This window comes from Eucyclogobius newberryi, unplaced genomic scaffold, assembly GCF_026437365.1.
Source record: "Eucyclogobius newberryi isolate DKJ021-1_F unplaced genomic scaffold, fEucNew1.0.hap1 SCAF_6, whole genome shotgun sequence".
NCBI classification, from domain to species: Eukaryota; Metazoa; Chordata; class Actinopteri; order Gobiiformes; family Gobiidae; genus Eucyclogobius; species Eucyclogobius newberryi.
In genome coordinates this window covers 37471419-37493359 of record NW_027316278.1, presented here as the reverse complement: position 1 = coordinate 37493359, position 21941 = coordinate 37471419, and the positions used below count along the sequence as shown (strand labels likewise).

At 40.0% G+C, this 21941-nt stretch overlaps 1 protein-coding gene across 2 annotated transcripts in view; it reads left to right on the top strand.

Moving 5' to 3' along the window:
* Positions 1 to 3131: 3131 nt before the first annotated feature.
* ebf2 (EBF transcription factor 2) overlaps positions 3132 to 21941 on the top strand; it is a 70659-nt gene continuing 51849 nt past the window's right edge. For both annotated transcript variants that reach the window (XM_072433587.1, XM_072433586.1), the window contains exons 1-6: positions 3132 to 3451; positions 6121 to 6277; positions 10881 to 10935; positions 15378 to 15433; positions 16529 to 16602; positions 19087 to 19155. In XM_072433587.1, coding sequence (XP_072289688.1) covers positions 3321 to 3451; positions 6121 to 6277; positions 10881 to 10935; positions 15378 to 15433; positions 16529 to 16602; positions 19087 to 19155 — 542 coding nt within the window. In that variant the 5' untranslated portion in view covers positions 3132 to 3320. The remainder of the gene's footprint in view (positions 3452 to 6120; positions 6278 to 10880; positions 10936 to 15377; positions 15434 to 16528; positions 16603 to 19086; positions 19156 to 21941) is intronic.

The following is a 21941-nucleotide window of genomic DNA, read 5'->3' as shown; positions in this document are numbered from 1 at the left end:
CCCCTTCTAACTCGTTCCAGTTGCATACGGCATGCAGACAGTCCTCGAGCACAGCACTCTCTTCCACACATTCATATCCTCCTACAGGGCAATTCCTTCCAGATTTCAGACCAAGAATATGCTTCTCATACCAATGATAAGTAGCTTTAGTGCACCTCACAAGTCGATGCACTGAAGTCCTCACTTATGGGATTCCTTCAATCTGGCCAAGGTTTTCAAGGGAAGGCAGCTTGCTTCTTTCTACTCTAATGGGTCCTTCACGTCCATTCAAACTATAACCCACTATCAATGCAGACTTTCTTTTGGGGTTTGAGTGCCTTCTGACTAGAAGGCACTCATTCAACAATGTCTCTCTAGTTAGATCCGTAAAGGAGATTATATTACTCTGCATCTTGTTGTTGTGACAGATTGAATCAATCAATCCGTCACTCAAACTACTTCTACTCAAGTGACCATAATCAGCCAACTCCTACTCGAGATTCACCGAAATATGATGCTCAGCACAAACATTTGATGACCATCCCATTACTCTTCTTCAATCTTCAGTAACTATCCTCAATCAGACTATCGGCTCTTGCTTTCATCCCGCTCATTCACAATCTCATTCAGCTCTGTTTTACCATTCCAAGTTCCCTCATCCATCGCTCATAGTGACTTCATTACTATATATATATATTCATTCTTAAACACCTTTTTCCATGTAAGTATTCCACTCTCCTCAATCTAGCTCTCTACTCTGGAGCAAGGCGACTACACCTCCATGATTCCACCATGTAATCCACACTGTTAATGATCGATTGCCCGAACCTCATCCTCAGATCACCTTGCACTTCCATCAGCTACCCACCTTGTCAACATATTTTACCCAAAAACGCATTCGCTTTACTTGTCTTGACACTGTAATACTGCACAGTCAACTCTATTGCAGTTCCTGTTCTCCTTAAATGCTTTCAAACCTCTATTCAACTCCACCGGTAATGATCCTTATCTCCAGTAATGGGCAGATGGCTTCTAGATTCCATCCACCTACTCTTCAGAGTCCTTGACTATTCAGCATCTCTTCTCTCATGCCACTCAGATAACATCTTCATGTTCAGCCAGGCTATTACGTAGTAATCCAGATCATCATGCACATTGAAATCATCTTCGGGGGTTCTGAATTGGCTGGGCTGATCACCTTGAGACGGGCTGATCTGAGACCTGTCTCTACCCAGCCAACTCTAATCGATCTATCATTGATATCATCATCATCGATATCATTGTCATCATCACTATTATCAATAAATATTTCCACGTATTCCATTGCTTTGGCGTTGTCCTTGCAAGTGAAATGTAGTTAATGATTGTTGATCATTGACTGAGGTTCAGGATGAGGACCATGCCTCAACCTCCTACTCTACAACCACTCATCCACTCTTTAACCACCAGTCGAATTACCTCCCTTCCTCTCTCGTTCTCTCGCTCCTGTATCTTTCTCTCTCTCCTATTTATTTTATTATTTTTACGGTATAGTATAAAACAGTTTGAAAAAGTTGAAGTTTGAACATAGCTTTCTCTCTTTCTCTCTCGCTCTTTTTCTCTCTCTTTATTTTTAAAGCACTATAGTCTAAAAGACATACTTTGAAGCTGTATAAAAAAAGAAAGGTGGCGGTAAATGCAGCTTTTAAGTTGGATGCCAACTGCCATTAAAAGTAACGCAACAACAACAAGCCCTACATATACAGCATGTCTGGTTGTGCCTGTTCTATCAACCCCACCATTTATTTCGTCTTCACTTCAACACATCACCATCTAAAGAAACGGGGTTTTTGAAACGGCAGGCAGATCACCAGAGCCCCCATCCTGAGTCTCAACCCAGTAAATGTCTAATATCATCGATCTATCATTATCATCATGATCATTGTCATCATCACTATTATAAATAAAGATTCCCTCGCATTCCATTGTTGTTGGGTGGTCCCTGCTAGTGAAATGGTGGTTGATGATGTAATAATAATGTGTTAATATAAACTATAGACTATTAATTAAAACAGTAGTTTTGTAGAGCTTAGAACTTCAACTTAACAACCATGTTAAGCTTAAAACACAGTCAAATCAAACAATAACTCCAATAACTTCCCAAATTCACACACCTTGTGATATATAGAAATGTATTTATTTTTGTCTTTTTCTTAACTTAAAAAAAAAATATATATATATATATATATATATATATATATATATATATACCAACCCTATAGGGCAATTTGTCTCTGTTCAATTTGCAAATGAAAAAAGCAGTGTTGCATTTTGAAGCCAAGGCTAAGTCTCATCTCCTAACCGTAATACCAGAGCCAGGTTTGTTTCCCACCCACAAAAAGAGACACAGCACCAAACACTCGCCATATTGTAAGCATGCACATTGTGCAACTAGTGAGTGGCAGAGAAATAAACTTTCAGATGCACCTTTAGAAAAAGTATTTATCCTTTGATATAACCACTATTTTGTAGCTGAGGAGTAATAATGATGTGTTGAGTTGTAAATAAACTACAGTGCTAAAACAAGCATGTTCTGTTGTTCTGCGTCGGTGCTCTTATCAATCCACTCATTTTGTTTTAGAAATATTTTTCATTGCTTACCAGGCTTACTCGTGCTTATTGTATTGTGGTAATCTGTCAACATAAAAGAGTAATAAAGTTCAGTCAAACACATTTACTTTGCTTGTTATTTGATATTTTATGTCACTGTGTTCAGCATTGCAAAGTGATTGTAAGCAAACGATTAAAAGTAACGCTACCCAACACTGAATATGAATGACTTTTGGAGATGTTCTGAAATGAGCAGTTTGCTTTAAGTGTGACAGCCAAACCGGTCTGCCCTAATTTAGGTACAGCACTTTTAATTTAGCACAAGGTTACTTTCTTCCAGTGCAAAAACAAAAATAAAAAAACATCATCTGATCCACACGCTCAGCTCGGACACAGCTCTCGTGGCGTGTAATAAAGTGCCCAATACAAGGGACGCCGCACGCACCTATCAGTGCGCTCCGTGGCACAATCACACAGCTGCACCATATGTTCCACGCGGCCCCGCCCCCACGCATACACGCTCACACACGGAGCCTGGAGGAGTCCACTCACTTCCACTTCTACTACATCCACATCCATGCGCGGGCCATGACTGCGCACTGAGGAATGCACCACTTGGATATTACTGTCATCATCATCATCACGCTACACTGGAACCTCCTGTGACGCACGTCGGACCGTGGACCTGTAACCGCACGAAAAAGCTCTCCTAAATATAAAAAGAAAAGAAAAAGTGGTGCGCAAAAGGTTCGATGTTCGGCCTGCAGGAGCATCTTGTGCGAGACACGAGCGGAGCCAAGGAGCGCGGCGTGGACGACATGGATGCGGTGCGCTCCTGGGTGCGCAACGTAGGTGCCGTGGATGCGAACGTGGCCGCTCAAAGGTACGGGCAACCGGGGAGTTTAGGATGTGCGGTTATGTCATCGTGAGAAGAGTTTACGCATGGGTTTAAAGTGTGAAACTCCAACCTGTTCTAGGTTTTGTGTTTGTATTATTTGTAAGTTCTACTATGTCAATACAGCAAAAGTACAAACAATAACCAAAAAGCAAATTACAGTGCTTTGCGTGAATCTTTTTTAAACAATTAAAAGTAAAAGCAGCACATACAAATGTACTTTAAGAATAAAAAGCATTTGACAGATTTTGAGAACTAATAACGTTATAAAATGTGTAAAGGAAGCGTCTGGATCTGTAACGTAATCATTTATCCAGTCGTTTTTCGCAGGCTACATGTTTGTCTAACCCCAATCTTTAACGCAAAATCAATGATTTTCAATTTTGTATTTGCCACTTTCCACCAGCACGCAGCATTACAAAGTAACTAATAATAATAATCATAATACTAGTTGATGATGCTATAAGTTTGTATGTTTGCAGAATATCATTTGTAAGTTTTCTGTGAATATTGCGTGAACTTTGGAATTCATGCTTCCCCTTCCTATTAAATTCTGATGTTATTTTATTTTTAGGATTAACAAACGAAATCAGCGCAGGCTCTCATGTCTCACTCCGCGGGTGCGAATACTGGAGCAGTATCATACTTATTGCAAAACCGCTGACCTCACATCGTTGTAGGCCTATGTTGCAGTTTGAGTTATTTTTTTTATACATTTTACAATCTGACATTTTTCTAAATAGTGTCTCTAATTTTGTGGCTGGAATTGTAAGGGACCAAATCAACAAAACGATTAAACCAACTTTAAACAAGTTCAAAACCTATGGACTATTAATTTTGTTGTTGATTGAAACGTGTTTATGTCTTGAGATCTTGGATTGTTGTTTTGTTTGATTTATTATTTTTTTCAAATTGCGGTGCGTGACGCTTCCTGACAATTCTGTAGAAATACATGCGGGTTCAAAGCTGGACTGCAATCTTTTCTTTCACACACAGCGCAGGCCGAAATGCGCGTTGTCCCAAAAGTGAGATAGCAACAATAATCATTTTCTTTGCATTAGATATTAAAACGATTAGTTTACACTTATTAATATTGACTTAAAAAACAAGAATGACAAATACAAATGTCAAAAAAAAAGTTAACGCCTATGATTTTGTAATAAACCTGAGTTCCTGTTAGCGAAATGATTTACAATTAATATCACTCGTTACAGGTTTAAGTGTGGGACGATGTGCTTTTGCTGCCTCTTTGTGACTCACTCACTCGCTCCCTCACATTTTCATAATTAATCTGATTATTCCAAATGTTTCAATCTCCAGAGACGAGCAGCCCCTATGTTCAAATGGCCTTTTCTTTATAACAAATGTGATTAGTCGTTAAATTTTATTTTGCAACTGCTAAATAACACTTTGGATTTGGTGAAAATGTAAAAGCCATGCACATGAGGAGAAGCAGATTGTGTTGTGTTACAAGTGTTAAATACATTTGAACGTTTTGTCCAAATTGAAAAAATATTCAAAACTAGATTTTTTTTCTGTCTTTTTGATGAGTTTAAATATGTACAGTCCAGATGGTGCATTCATACATGTACATAAACACAGACAAATCTTAACAATGTAATGTGCCCGAATTAGCTAAAAGGATAAAGTTTTCATTGGAATTCCACCCTGCCAGATTGAAATAGACACCCTGAAAGTAATAGTTATGTATTCACATGCATATTACAGTGTCAATGCTGTAAAATGCATATAATCATTCATTACATTTTACTTTAGCTCCCCTTTTTACTGAGAGACTCTGCTGGTGAATAGGGAGGAAAAAAAATCTTATTTTTTGATATATCAATTTGTAACTTCTTCTTTAGTATTAGAGTCTTATTATCTTATTATCTTACTGACAATTGCAGTTTTTTGGAGTTAAAACTTTAACAAATTAGCATTAGAATTGAATATGAACAAATTCTTCAGTATAAAAATCTTATTATTAAAAGAAATTATTTTTTTAATGTACCTGTAGTGTCTTAACTTAAATGCAGATCTGTGGAGCATCTTTTGTTTTACTTATGCTTTACAAAAATCACAAATGACTATTTGAATGACAATCTAATGCTAAACGTTTTTGTTTGTGTCTTTATTTCTGTTCATCTTGATCTGTGTTTTGAATCCACAAAACTACTGGTAATTCTGATTTGTAAGTTGTTGTGCAAAATTTAAACAAGTTTTGTACAGCCACTAGAGGACAAAGACATCATATCCAGTTGCCAGAACATTGCAACAGTAGAGCTTATGTAGCTTGTCAAACATTTGTGGATTTTCATTTTGGATATTTATTATGGAATTATAACGGCTACAGGAAACTAGCTCATGTGCCATCTAAAAAAAGGAACACACCACATTCTACCTTCTTAAAAGTTGCTTCACATTTTGACTACATTCAAGCTACAAAAAAAATAAATAAAACAAATAAATATGACTAGATACATTAAGTTATTATTGATTCATTTGCTTCCTTTGACCAAAAACAGCATAATTCCTTATAAGGATTTCTATGTTTGGCATTTATATGTAATATAATATATTTAGTTTTTGCCCATGTACTTTGACATGAACTTGAGTTGCTCCACACTGATACGGTCCTTCCTGTGTTTCTCCCCCAGTGGAGTGGCTCTGTCACGAGCACACTTTGAGAAGCAGCCACCCTCCAACCTGAGGAAGTCCAACTTCTTCCACTTTGTGCTGGCGCTGTATGACCGGCACGGGCAGCCGGTGGAGATCGAGAGGACAGCTTTTGTGGACTTTGTGGAGCATGAGAAGGTACGACTCAGTGCTACACTTTGAAAATGTACTGTAATGTAATTGGTTTAGTCTTATGTAGACTTAGTTTGCTATTATACTAGTCCTGTTCTAGACCAGGTTTAGTTCTGCTTTAGTCTCACATTTGGTGGTGTGTTAAGTTTGAATGCCAAAAAGAAGTTGGCCAGCGAAAAAAAAGAAGCTTTATATTAATGAGGCTTGCAACAATTCCACTAATCGTGGAAAATTGAGTAGTTGTATTTTGAGCTTTGTAATTGTTGTGGCTGGACTATATAAAACACATACAAAAATATGTCAATAATTTTTTTTTTCTTAAATATCTAGACGGCTCCAGTAACCATATTTCAACCTATTATTATTATAATTGGTTTTATAATGTATTTAAAAAGTCTCAATGTTCATGTACTGCCAGACATGGGTTATCATTTCTTTTTATTCTTTGAAATTACCATATTATGTAGATTTTAAGATTCTGATTAATTTACAGACCTTTTTTAGGCATACTTCTGAAATCAGACAATACACAACATTTTGATGTTAAACTGACATTTTTATTTGCTGAATAATTTTGACATGGAAACTTGGACATGGGAAATTTCATAAAATGACACTTGATTCAGTAATTCTTCTGCTACCTCTAATGATTATTTTAGTAGTCGAATATTCAATTCAATTTCAATTCAATTGTATTTGTAACGGCCAAAATCACAAGAGCAGTTTCCTCGGAGGGCGACAGCGAAAAACGGATTAAACAATGTTCATAGGGACTTGGCAATGTCCCAGAGGCCTCTGTTCTTAGACCCTCCTTCTCGGACAGGAAAAACTACACAATATTTAGCTATTATTTGAATCGTACATGGAGCCTAGTTGAATTCATACATACATACAAATTAAAGGAATCAATATGGTGACTTAAGGCTTCTAAATAGAGAATGTTTACGAATGAAGTGAATTAGAATTGGATTGAATGCCACAGTCTTATAAAGTGTTTTTTTTTGTATGCATTTGCAGAGAAGCAGGACTATGATTCAATTTCATACTAGTCACAATTAGTCGCATTGTTGCAGCTCCAATATGAAGTTAGTACTACTACTATTACTTTTAAAAATATATATATTGTAGCTCTCACAGTATAGAAAATGTTGCAGTTTCTAGTACTTTTTTTTTTTAGTTCCGGTACCCATTTGATGCATGCATTTGCAAAGTGGAACTAGGGACTGGGACCACACTTTGGGGACTTTTTCAGCTCCTGTTCAGGGGCAGGTACTTTCCAAGGTACTTTCCAATCAGACCACAAACATTCTCTTTATTGGGAATATGTTCCATCATCATTTTCTGACTTAGACAAACTCTTTTGATGCAAGAGAGAAATTGATTGAACACAAACATTTCACATTTACATACAATACACATTTCTTAATTAGTTCCCTTCTATTTATACTGTTGTTGTGCCCCCGAGCAAGACATTTCACTTACAAAATCATGTCTATATAAGGTATCAATAAGATCAGATAAGTTGTACGTCAGCATATCTAGTGCTGTTTAGTGTAGCCTGGAGCGAGTGGAGCTGCTGCGATGTTGACGAAGAGAGATTGGAAATAAATATGAAAGGACTCATTAGCTGCTGGCCTCACTGGGACCGCGCCAGCAATTTGGAACATGCTTAGTTATTTCTTTTTAATTTACACGCAACCGACACATCATCAAAGTGCATGTTTGTGTTTGTGTGTGCCGGAGGAGAAGCGTGAGGCTGAAAGTGTCGGGTGATGACGGATGCTTTGGGACAGAGCTGAGGGTGAACGGGACCAATACTCAAAGTGTCAAAGGAACTACAAGAAAGTTATTTTGTTTTGTATGAAAGGTGCAGGTTTACAGATTACTTTTAAAGTCAGGACAAGACTATCAATGCTGTAGAAATATTATAGGCTTACAAAATTGGCTTAAAAGGTGCATTATTAAAATATGTTATTGTTTTGCCTACATGGAATGTACCACAGTGTAACAAGTGAACTCACCTGTCTGAATTACATGTTTTTTTTATTGTGCCACTTACAGGCGTAATGGACGATTTTTTTCACCCCTGTGCGGAAGGAGAAAAAAGCCTCGCTGCTAACATGTGCGTTTGTTTATTAGCGCGGCGGATCGCATCGCATCTCTCGTCTCCGTAGATTTCCGACTCTTCAGAGTCAGCTCAAACTGTCTTTCTCTGTCTTAATTTTGTCCCGTACACTGAGGGAACTATATTATGATAGATCAATGCGCTTAGACACAGGGAAAAGTGCTGCTCTCATGGGACGAGCCAGAACAAGGCTGCAGGTGAGCAGTAGGTGAGTTCTATGATTGACACGTGGCAGGACTAATCGGCAGTCCACGCCACAAGGAAATGAGACTCAGGTTTGGGCCAAAAAATTGTCCATTCCGCCTTTAATAACAACTACACCTTGATTAGCCTTAATAAAGCATGAACAACTACTCAATTAATAACCTAACACTTAACGCCTTAATTCAATTGTTACTATGGATAAATTATTCTTAATAAACAATTTGTTCGTTATAAATTAAGTATTTTTTCATGTGAGTGTAGTTTTTCTGATGTTGATACAACTTCATGATAACTTCAACTTAACAGGTACAAACACCTTGGAGGGTGGGACAATCGTAATATGCAACACTGAAACGTGTGAATGAAACAAAACCCAACTCCAGATGTGCTTCAGGCCCATTGATATGGGGCATAACATCAGCTTCATTGTTTGAAAAAGTTGTGTTGTATCATGAAAAAGACATTGAAACAAGCAGTGACACCTGCAGTCCATCATGCGTCCCCACTCCAAAGTTCTCAGACTCCTTCCAAGTTCTCTCATCTCTTCTATCCTCACCTCCTATCTCCTCGACTCCTCTCTCCTCGCCTCACTCTTCGCCTCACTCCTTGCCTCTTATCTCTTCACTTCCTCTCTCAGTTTTCGAACCAGCTTGTTCTTCTGTCTGCCGCTCGGACCGTGGCTTACTGGACCAGAGAGCATTCCTCGGAGACCACTTAGAAAGAGTATGGAGGTATGGAGGAGCAGACAGAAGCAGGAGCTCCTGGGCTGGCCCAGCCCCTACATACACAGGGAGGGGAGGGGGGGCTGTCAAGGTCCGCTGGTGCTTCTCCACTCCGGTAGTGTCAAACTTCTCCTCGATCCACTCTACCTTTTTTCTATAGAAATCTCATTTCAGGTCGCCAAGATCCAATGTGTTTCAGAGCGGTCTTGTGTGCAGTTGGTGAGAAAGTTTGAGCGAGTTGAAGTTGAAGTACCGTATTTTCATAGTTTTGGCCGGGGTGTGACTTATACTTTTATTTATACTTATATACTTATACTCCGGAGTGACTTATATGTGATATTATTTGTTATTTTCACACTTCATACTGCATTTCATACTCCAGTGCAACATATGTATGTTTTTTTCTTCATTATTAGAATGTTTTTACTCCGGTGCGACTTATAGTCTGGAAAATACGGTAGACATTTGTAGTAAAGGGACCAAGTCAATAAGTTTAATAAAGAACTAATGTTTTCTTGTATCTTTATTAGCGTACTTAACTTTATCTTTAGAAATAGTGCTCTGAGGAAAGGTTTTTGTTTCGCCATGAGCTGGCAAGGTCTGCTAATTCCAAAAGGCCGTTTAAAGCACCGCTTAAAAGTCCCCAAAAGTGCCTGTCAGTGACCAGAGACCCACATGACACAAGCGCTTTCCGAAAATGTATACAGTAGTTTGAAAGAATGGGAAATATTGTTTTTGCATCACGTTACTCTTTCTTTCTTTCTTCTTCTTGGGACACTCCCCCCTACTTTTTACCCAGTGCACATTGACGAAAAGTCAGGAAAATGCCAAACAAAATGTAAAATCTGATGGAACAATCAAGAAAGTTGGCGCAAAGGTAGAGAAACTCCCCATGTTATTCCAATGGGAACGTGAACAACCTAACATTTGGTGGGACTCATCTTCAGGAGTGGGGCATCCACATTTTTCTTTACTACGATCTCTATGCAGCAGAGCCGCAAACTTTGCCCAAAATATTGAAAATTTCAGTACACAATAATGCCCCTATTTGGAAAATAAAAGTGTGATCGTGCCACGGATTCACCAGGAGGAAGATTGGGCGCGCCCCCTGTCCTCTTGCTTTGAGCTTTCCGATCATTTACAAATGTTGGTGATTTATTTTTTTAAATGACTAAAATTACTTTTTTTTTTTTAAACTTACTGTTAGCAGATTACATTTACTCTAAATCAGTTGAGTATTATGAATGGATAATGTATGAGTAGTATTTGGATGACTTTTTTACTACTTGGCAGAAGATGGTATTGTAAGTTTTCATTAATTTAAATAGTAAATAGTAAAAATAGTAAATAGAGTAATTTAAATACATTATCTTTTCCGAGACCCTTCACTCTCAAATGTTATTATTTAAACTTATCACCAATCAAAATGTTTTTAAATTGGACAGAAGAGACATTGCCAGTTTTTGTTTGATGGGGGAGTTAAACAGTGATTTCTGACTTGTCCCCAGCTATTATTATATCCAACTATATCCAACTATTAACTACTTTTTTGTCTCAGGGAGAAAAGACCAACAACGGTACACACTACAAACTGCAGCTCCTCTACAGCAACGGTGAGTACTCAAGCTTGTCAATTGAAACATTTTAAATCAGATTTGATAATATGTTTAGAATTGTTGAGTTTCAAACCTTGATTTAATGATGACCAACAAGTTACATCCATGGACTCAACTAATTGAGACTTCAAGAACATTAAGGATGTATTCACACTACATTTTTGATTTAAACCATGATCCGTTTGCCTGGACAGTTTGGTTTTTTGGGTAATGCGCAATTGGGCCGGTTAAGATGATTTGCTAATTGGACCAGACAGCAAAACAAAACCACCGCTCAGAATGTAAAACAAATTCCAGTATGGAGATCTATTGATAATGGGACATATGATCCACAGAAAGACGTGAAAGTAAGCAGGAATAGATCAAAGTTGGACAATTAAAACATTGATTCATTATGATCATGCAAAAATAGGCCATATCTCTGTTTCCTGTGATAAGTGTACGAACAAAAATTATGGAACCAAACAATAAATATGTAATGCCTTTCTTACCTTGTTACAACATTTTACCAGATAATCTCAACCTTTCTGATTATATTTGTGACTGAAAAATTATTTTCCTTGCAGCGTTCTTGTGAAAATACAATATCAGGAGAGCAATATAAGAAATTATAATCACTTTCAAAAACATTTAAAATGTTAAAATAGAAAAATAAAGGATATGGCAAATGTTGCAAGGCTGGTTTTCTGCCTGGAAACAATGCTTCAAACTCCTCGAAAATACATGTTCATACATCACAGGGACTTTCAAAGGTAATAAGGTAAAAGTGTTATTTAGTTCTCCTTTAAATTACATCACATACTCGGAGTAAGGTGCACAACACATACCACCCTCAGCTGTTTCCCCCTCCCCAGACACTCTCCTCCCTTCGTTTTCGCTCTCTCTATCCCACTCCCTCTCTCATGGTACTCCCTTGGTGCTCCCACCGTACTGCTGTGGCTATGCACCCATGGGAGACGTACATAAAAGACACCCCTCTGTGCACACTTCCACGTGGCTGCGCTTCGTCCCCCCAGCCTTATCAAAGCCCCGTCCTGTACGCTTTGAAGAGAGGAAGGGCCGCTCTAGGCAAGTGTCCCCACTACAGTAGGAATCTCACTACACTCGAGAAGAATCCGAGAACCTAAGAAGCACAGCTGAGAGAAATTTAACTTTTTGAGTAACTGTTAACTGTAAAAAATTACAATAAATTAAATATGAGGGCTTGAATTAAGTACTATTTATCTTGATTTGAGTATATGATTGTCTTAAAATAAGATTTCGCAATAGAATAAGCATAACATGTCTTGCTTTACCTAAAATAAGAAAAAAAAGTATTTTTTTCACTGTGCAAATGAGCAAAACTACTTAGACAAATCTTGGTTTTAGAAAGAAAGTCTGATAAATATTACTAAATGTATCTTTGTGGTGCTTTCTATGTCAAACTGTTGTGGCCCGCTACATTTTTGGGCAGCACAATGTTAGATATGAAAATATTTACCTGCACGATAACATTTATGCAAATTTCAGCTCAGATTGTTACACCAATAAACTAAACTAAACGGTGCTTAGTGGTAATAGTTGTTTTGTTTGGCTGTTTGGAAGTGCTAATGTGACCTCTCCCTGATACAGTAGGGAACTGTAATCAGCGTTTAAAATGCAGGCGATCTGTTTACAATTGAAGGGTCTATACTGCCACGTCTTTGGTCTGAGTTCATAGAAATCAAGGCTAAACACTCTTAACCTATAATAATAGATTTATTCAATAGATAAAGTTGAGTTTGTTAAGCTGCAGTGGTTCAGGTGTGAGAGAGGGGAAGTCTCACAGATGATTACACACTAGAGAGAGGGCATCTGCCGCCGACAGGGACAGGGACAGGATAGGAGTACACGCATCAGGAAGGACATCGAGGAGGGATTAGTCCAGTTCAGGAGCAGCACATGAGAACAGATTCAAAGCTATCGCCAAAAAAGGTTCCTGTCCCCAAAGAAACCCTCAGAAATATTTGAATCTGTCCTCTGTTGCCAATCTGTCAGAAAAAAGAAAGAAGAAATCGCTTTTGGGCGATTTTGGGAAACATCTATTGTAAAACAGACTGATTAGATGAAATTGGAGAGAACTGTGGGTCAAATGCAGAGGACAATGTTTGAAGGTCAAATTGTTCATGTCAATTGAGCCCTCCTTCAGTCTCTGTTCTCTGTCAGGAATAGTTTGCAGTTTCTCCAGATCTTGAGCCAGTATCATCGTTACAGGTACCTGGATTAATCAAGCAAGGGACTTTCCAAATAAATCTGTAATTTAAGAATTGATTGCCCGGAGTCCACTGCACCATTTTTTTCCATCTTAAGCGATGTATTGATGTCACACATCAAGGTTTCAAATCGCAAGACAGCAAACAGTCCGGTGAAGTTATTGCTGTTGCACTGGTTTGCTGAGGCTGCACTGCACTTGTAAAAGTTGTAAAATCAAAAGGAAATTGGAAAATATTTTATTTCACAACACAGTTTTGCCAAGACCCGGTTAGCTAATGGGTCTCAAAGCCCTAACACTTAACTATGTGATTAAAAAAAGGCCACCAATGCAAATTGACATTGTTGGGTTGAAGGAAAAAGAATCTGTAATATGTCTCTCGATTCAGGGCTGAGTTCTTTTGTTGTTACTTTGAGGTGACCTTCACTTGTATTTACAGTTGATCACATGTTTGACAGAGACTGATCATAGATGCAGTGAAAGGAGAGTTCTGCAACAAAGATTCCAAAATATCAGATAGGCTCGATATGAATCTTTGCCTTTACAATTGTTCTACCTTCAACCTCTGTGTCTGTCTTAAGACCTACAGTGAGGAAAGTAAGTATTTGAACACCCTGCAATTTTGCAAGTTCTCTCACTTGTATTATTGCTGCAAAAAGTATTTGAACACCTGCCAATCAGCAAGAATTCTGGCTCTCAAAGACCTGTTAGTCTTCCTTTAAAAAGTCCTCCTCTGTTCCATTTATTAATCTAAATTAGTAGCACCTGTTTGAGCTGCATAAAGACACCTGTCCACCCCACAATCAGTCAGACTCCAACTACTGCCATGGGCAAGACCAAATAACTGTCAAAAGACACCAGAAAAAAGAAAGTGTGGAAAGGCTGGAAAGGGCTACAGCAATTGGCAAGCAGCTTGGTGAAAAAAGATCATGTGGAGCAATTGTTAGAAAATTGAAGAGGCTAAAGATGACTGTAAATCTCCCTCGGACTGGGGCTCCATGCAAGATCTCAGCTCGTGGGGCAGTGATGATAAGAAAGGTGAGAAATCAGCCCAGAACTACACGGGAGGAGCTGGTCAATGACCTGAGGAGAACTGGGACCACAGTTTCAAAGATAATACACCACGCAGTCATGGTTTAAACTCATGCATTGCACAGAAGAAGAACATGTCCAGGCTCATCTGAAATTTGCCAATGACCATCTGGAGGATCCAGAGGAGTCATGGGAGAAAGCCATGTGGTCAGATGAAACAAAAATAGAATAAACTCCACTCGCCGTGTTTGGAGGAGGAAGAAGGATGAGTACCATCTCAAGAACACCATCCCTACTGTGAAGCACGGTGGTGGAAACATCATGCTTGGGGTGCATTTCTCCACAGGGGACAGGACGAGTACACTGTATTAAGGAGAGAATGAATGGGGCCGTGTATTGCGAGATTTTGTGTAACAACCTCCTTCCCTCAGTCAGAGCATTGAAGATGGGTCGTGGCTTCCAACATGACAATGACCTGAAGCACAGGAGTGGCTCTGCAAGATGTATATCAAGGTTCTGGAGTGGCCTAGCCAGTCTCCAGACTTAAATCCAATAGAAAATCTTTGGAGGGAGCTGAAACTCTGTGTTGCTCAGCGACAGCCCCAAAACCTGACAGATGTAGAGAAGATCTGTATGGAAGAGTGGACCAAAAATACTTAACCTGGTCAAGAACTAGATCACTAGATCAAGAAGATCTCTGTAATTGTAAACAAAGGCTTCCGTCCAAAATATTACTGATTTTCTCAGGTGTTCAAATACTTTTTTGCCGCAATAACATACAAATAATTTATTTAAAAATCATACAATGTGCTTTCTGGATTCTTTTTAGATTCTGTCTCTCACTGTGGAAATGCACCTATGATGAACATTTTAGAGAACTTTGCAGGGTGTTAAGGTGTTCAAAAACGTACTTTCCTCACTGTATGTTCCCTGTTTTTGAGCCACAACTCAAGATTCCCCACAGTCAGGGATCTTTTATTGCAAATTGCTAAAATGTGCAGTGAACAGCTGGCTTTGAAACTACTTGAACAATAAACAAAACATTAAAAGAATTAAATTAATCAAATGCAGAGGTCTATATTGTCAATACCGGTTTGTTACCTTGAAATGCCACCATCAACTACAGTTTCTCAGTAGTCTCTGTGGTTGCTGATGGAGTTATGCGTTGTTTGTGCAGGTGTCCGGACGGAGCAGGACCTGTACGCTCGCCTCATTGACTCAGTCACCAAACAGGTCTGTGTATTTTCTTCTTGCTGCTCGTCTTCACTTCTGCTTTTCCTTTATACCTCTTCTGTCTTTCCTCTACACCTCGCAGGACCACTTATAGTATCTACATCCTAATAAGTGTTAAATATGTAAAAAATATGAACATAGACTTAATTCATAATGCGCAAATCCTTTATTAAGAAAGATTCTTGAAGATGTTTAGTACTTGGGTATTGTTACTTGTCTCATCTGTGCCTCCTCTACAACTGGTCTCACTCGTATCCCTCTGCTCCTCCTCTACACCTGGTCTCACTCGTATCCCTCTGCTCCTCCTCTATACCTCGTCTCACTCTGCTTTTCCTCTACACCTAATCTCACTCTGCTCCTCCGCAAAATCTTTTCTCAATGTGCTTCTCTGCTCCTCCTTTACACCTCATCTCACTCCTTTCACTCTGCTCCTCTGCACCTCTACTCCTCCTTGACACCTTGTCTCACTCTGCTCCTCCTCTACACCACATCTCACTTGTCCAAGTCTGCTCCTCTTCTACACCTCGTCTCACTCGTCTCCTCTTCTCCTCCTCTACACCTGGTCTCACTCGTATCCCTCTGCTCCTCCTCTACACCTCGTATCCCTCTGCTCCTCCTCTAGACCTGGTCTCACTCGTATCCCTCTGCTCCTCCTCTACACCTCGTCTCACTCTGCTTTTCCTCTACACCTCATCTCACTGTACTCTTCTTCTCCCACTCTACACCTTGTCTCACTCTGCCCCTCCTCTACACCACATCTCACTTGTCCCAGTCTGCCCCTCTTCTACACCTCGTCTCCTCTTCTCCTCCTCTACACCTTGTCTCACTCTGCTCCTCCTCTACACCACATCTCACTTGTCCCAGTCTTCTCCTCTTCTACACCTCGTCTCACTCGTCTCCTCTTCTCCTCCTCTACACCTTGCCTCACTCTGCTCCTCCTTTACACCTCATCTCACTCTGCTCCTCCCCAACACCTTATCTCATTCGTCTCCTCTGCTCTCCTCTACACCTCATCTCACTCTCCCTCCTCCTTTACACCTTGTTTTCTCCTCTTGTCTCCTCTGCTTCTCGTCTCACGGTCTTCTTTCTCCTCAGCCCATTTCGTACGAGGGCCAGAACAAGAACCCGGAGATGTGTCGCGTGCTGCTCACTCATGAAGTCATGTGCAGGTGAGTGAAGCAAAGTGTCTCCTCAGATAGAATGAGCTCGGGCAACTGCGGATCAAGTCTATCAAACAATATTTCTGCAATTCAGCAGAAAAAAATCAATAAATATGGGCGTGAAAGTCTTGGGTTTACAATACATAAAGCTCTAGTGTTTAAGCAGTGTGGTTGTATGAAGAACTATGTTGATATACAGACTAAGATGAGACACTGCAGTGAATAGGAACAAATCTTGAGTTTAGAGATATCCATTTGAAACAAGTCTACTAACATAAACAAATGTAAATATGTTAGGCATTTTATTTAACGTGTAAAATGAACGTCATTTTACAAATTTAGTCACATACAGCTGAAAAATTTAAATAGCCAGGATTTGTTGGTTAATTTTCGATTTTTTTTATTTTTATTTTTTTTTTATTTATTTTTTTTGGGGGGGAATTTTTTTGGAATTTTTTATTTAGTATTTGAGTAAATTAGATCTTACTGACAAAATTACAGATAGGCCAATGTAGTTGTTTAAGGTGATAGCTGGGGTTTTGCTTATTGTGTCTCGCATTAAATGTGTTGCATCTCTAACATCAAACAATGGCTTAACCCTGGGGGTGACAGGCTCAGGTGGTAGCATGGGTATCGCATAATAAGGTCATTGGGGTTTGACCCCAGTTTTGACAAGTGCAAACAGTGGTCAAGTGAACAAAATCTACACTGGTAGTGGGGAAGAAAAGTGGAATATTTGGGCCAAATCATTGGTAGAACACATTTCCGTCTCTGCAAAAGCCCAGTCCAAAAGTTGGAGATGTTTGCACTGAAAGAAGGAGGTCGTATTTTCTGAACACGTAAGAGCTTTTTTGTGTAGATTTAGCATGTTCTCCTTGTGTCTATGTGAGTTTCATTCAGGCACTTTCCATCTGGAACATGCAACAGGCTTCTTCTGGAACCCCTAACTTTAGTTGTTGTTCACCAAACGCTGCATCTAAAATCATCCAAAATCCAATGCATTACTTTAAGAGAGGTTAAAACAAGGAATAGAGGAGCAGAGTAGTGAAATCAATCAATCAATCAATCAACCTTTATTTATAGAGCCCTATACAACATTCAAGTGACCAAAGTGCTTCACAATAAAAATCAAGGCAAGATAAAACATAAAAACAAACTGTACAAAATAAAGTGTCTATCCATTACAGAGTGTTAAAAGCCAGTCTGAATGAATACGTTTTAAGCCTAGATTTAAAAAGGTTCCAAGTATGTGATGGTGCGCATGTCGGGGGGCTCATGTCCAGGGGCACCTGTCGGGGGGCAGTTTGTTCCAGAGTCTGGGACCAGCGACAGATAAGGGTCAATCCCCCCAGTGTTTGAGTCTGGCTCTGGGGACTTCCAGCAGAAACTGATTTGTCGACCTTGGAGCCCTTCTTGGTTTCGAGCAGACAGAAGCTCAGCCAGATAAGGAGGGGCCAGGCCATTTAGAACTTTAAAAACAAAAAGTAAAATTTTAAAATCAATACTAAAAAGCGGGAAGCCAATGAAGAGAAAAAAGAACCGAGGTGTTGTGCTGACGTCTGGGCGTGTTGGTTAGAAAATGAGCAGCAGGTCTAAAGTGTGCCCTCCATTGTGTGTTTGATTCAAATGCAGAAAAATCTGAGGATAAACCCAAAGTAGTTTCTCATGATCTAGCTTTAGTCGTGTCTCGCAGCGGAAAAATGTTTTGGATTACTAAATGTCGTTTTGTGAATCACTGCGATTGGCCACATGATTAAAATGTATTATTCAAATAGTTTGTGTGATTTATGAAGAAAACATTTGGGTGAAGTTCCCCAGACTCTGCCATAAAAAGAACCGTTCCAAAGTGTTCTAGAGTGAACCAGTCTGGGAAATCAGTCAACCCCTTCCCTTGAACCAAAAGCTAAGTGATGGAAGGAGGTAATGGGGGCCGAGGGGTTGAGTGAGAGCATAGACTTAGGACCTGGGGGTTATCCTGGGGTAGACTCCGGCGGCTGGGGTCCTTCACCATTGTGCGTGGGTGTGGCAGATGCCCGAGCGGGACTCACAGCTGGCCAATAACACAGAGCCAACCAGAGGGCAGGCGCGGCACAGCTGGGGAGTGGGCCTTGTAGTGGGAGCAGGGGGGGCAGTGCCTGGGCTCCACAGAGGGCTCCGCACAGGGCCGAGCGCTGGGGCAGGCGCTGCAGATGGCTTGGGGAGGGGGGCACTTTTGTTATGCGGCATAGGAGACAGGAGTGCTGACGAATGGGGCTGGCTTGATTTGGAAATCAATGTGACAGATTGCCGGGCGGCTTTTCTCCCTCAATGGGCTCTCTCTGTTTGTCTGTGTTGTTGTACCTTTTCTTCCTGCGCGCCTGCTTTGTGCGGCCCCCTCCCCTCACCGCAGCCTTCTTTGTGTGGGCCGGGTGCAGGGCCGACTCTGGGGCCCAGAGCATGTGGTGGCTGCCCCTCCTGTTGACTTTTCTCTTTCTTTGTGTGGTTTGTTCTCAGCCGCTGTTGTGAGAAGAAGAGCTGTGGCAACCGCAACGAAACGCCCTCCGACCCGGTCATCATCGACAGGTAGGACCCCGGCCCCGGTCCCCATGCAACATCCAGTACCAACCAAACACCAAGCACACTCACAGCTACACTTCTACACTGTACACATTCATGTCAAAGATGATGAGACTCACATATGCATGAGACCTGTTAAGATGCATCTGAAGAGACAACTGTGGTGTTCTCAGACTGGAGGTAATTGAGAGGATTTTGGTGATACTATGGAACAATATGATTCAGACACAATTGGACCTATGGCTTGGGAAATGATAATGAGCAAAATATTGTAATGTCATGTTGTCAAAAGTGTCACACTAATATATGAACTGTCACAATATATAGAATAATCAAGCTTCTTAAATAGATATAGTTGGCACGCGATGGCGCAAGTGAAAACTCTGTTGATTCAATGGGAAACAAGCATTTTTTAAACAGAATAATTGGAATTTTATATTTATTTGTACATAAGTCATGTCAGGGCATTTTAAAAGAAAAATATTCATATCTACAATTCTATTTGTATTTTGTGCTTGTATTGTTCCCAGACATTTGAATATTATTAACCCGGCTGGTTCTGGTACTGGTTTTATCTTGTTTTGGTCCTTGGGGTTGGACCTGAGCATGTAAAAGGTGAAATGGTCACATTCATGAGGGAGCGGGACTCGCACACCCTTGATTAACGTCTGATCTCAGAAGCAAAGCAAGGTTGGGTCCGGTTAGTACATGGGCATTCTGGACAGGGCATTCCTGGATTAGTTCTGATTTAGACATGCTCGGGATATGGCATGGAGTTCCTCGGGATATGATATATGCAGGTGTTTTCTGACTGCATGAACCTTTTTCGGAACTTTTTTTTTTGTTCCAGTCTCCATTTGAACTAGGGCCTGGGACCACACTTTTTTTTAGCTCCTGCTCAGGGACACATACTTTTCAGTGAGACCAGGAACCTTTTTTGTAACATTATGGTTATTGGGAATATCTTCCATTAATTTTCTAATTTAGACAAAAAGACACAAAAATACAATTCTTAATTAGTAAGTAGTAACTGAAATTCTGAATAAATGAATAACCGTGTTTTAATGTTGATTTTGTTGTTTGCTTGAGCCGTGTTATCACTATTTATTAGTTATCACAATGCAGATTTACAGAGCTCAAATGAAGGAAAAAAGGCTTCTGTATTCATTAGGTAATTGAACATTTATATGTTCTACTGGTATAGTCTATTAGACCCACTTTCAGTGACTGATACTGTGTAAATATGGGCTTGGGGAATTGGTTGGTTCCTCTTACTAAACAGAGACTGGGGACTTAGGTCTTGGAACTTTTATGTGTGAAAACACCTAATTTGGTCTTGGTTTAGTTCTACTGTAGTCCTTGTTCAGTACTGGTTGAGTCCTCGTTTAGACCGAGGTAGCAGCTCATTGTATCTTCTGAACAATGTATTGGCCTTCCTTCACGGTAACTTTCCTAAGTGCCACTATAACTCATTGGATCTGCATGTCCTGCAATGTATATCACTGGATTTGATTTTCTCAGCGTTACACCTGTCGTTCTCTTCTGCTTCGCGCCTGGACCCCACATGTGCTAAATGTTCTGCTGACAGACTCTTATCTTTCTCTAATGGACCCGTGTGAGGCCCAACACGTCCAGGACATTTATCAAGTCCAAGCCATTTCACTTCAGACTCATCATTTTGACAATGTCTGCTTCTCCAAAGTCTGAAGTTTTGTTATAATGTCCATGAAAGTTCAGATGTGTAAGACCTTGAGAATGGAGTTCCATGTTTTCGGTTTAGAGTAACTTCAAATAAGTCCAAGCAAAACACAAGGAGCTTAGTCAGGCCCATTCAAGTCCAAGAGGGCCACATTTTTACAGAACCTCTGGGCAAGAGCTGCAAAACATGCCACTATAAAAAGAATTGTGTGTGGCACAAAATAGCCCCAACACTGTTTCAATGAATTGAGTTAGTACAATAAAATAACTAGATTAGATTTTTGTGTGAAATAACAAAATACTTTAGCAACTTTCCTTTTTGAAATTTCCCTGCAAGTTCTGAACCAGAATTAAACTAGGACTAGACTAGGACCAACCAGGTCTGGACCAGGACTAACCAAGAATCATAACAGGTCTAAAGCAGAATTAAACCAGGACTGAACTGAGAACAAACCATGTCTAAACTAGTGCTAACCCAGAGAATATAAACCGTAAACAAGTTTTTTAACTTTTTAAATGGGTCGTGGGCTGGATTAAATTACTTGGAGGGCCTGATATGGCTATCATTGTGCTCAAGTGCTATCATTGCTTGCTTTCTTGTAATCGCTAATGCCGGGCTCAGACAGCACGCGATCCAGCTGCGAATGTTGTTCCTGAGCGGTTTGCTCGCAGTGTGCCTCTCACGTGAAGAGTTGAGCACAGTGGTGCTGTTGTGATCACAGATCACATGACTGCTGACCTGGCGAGACCATCAGTTCACGGAGGTTCACCCTCAATTTGGGAGTTTTTTCGGTGCTTACGGAAGTTTTATTTAGATTTATTTCTCATCATCTATGGTCTCAATCTGATGCGGTGTAACACACTTTGAGACCCTGAATCACTGGTCATGACATAATGTTTACATGCACAGAGGTAGTAAAGGTAGTAGAGTGAATTGATGGGTTTGATTATGAAAAAACGCTGGATGCGTTTCACTCAAATGCTTTCCTGTTTGTCTTGTCTCATTTTGACAATTTCACTGAAAGGCCTGTGGTTGGCATCCTCTGTGAAAATTCAATCCAACAGGAAGGAGCAGACTAACCTCTGTCGGCACC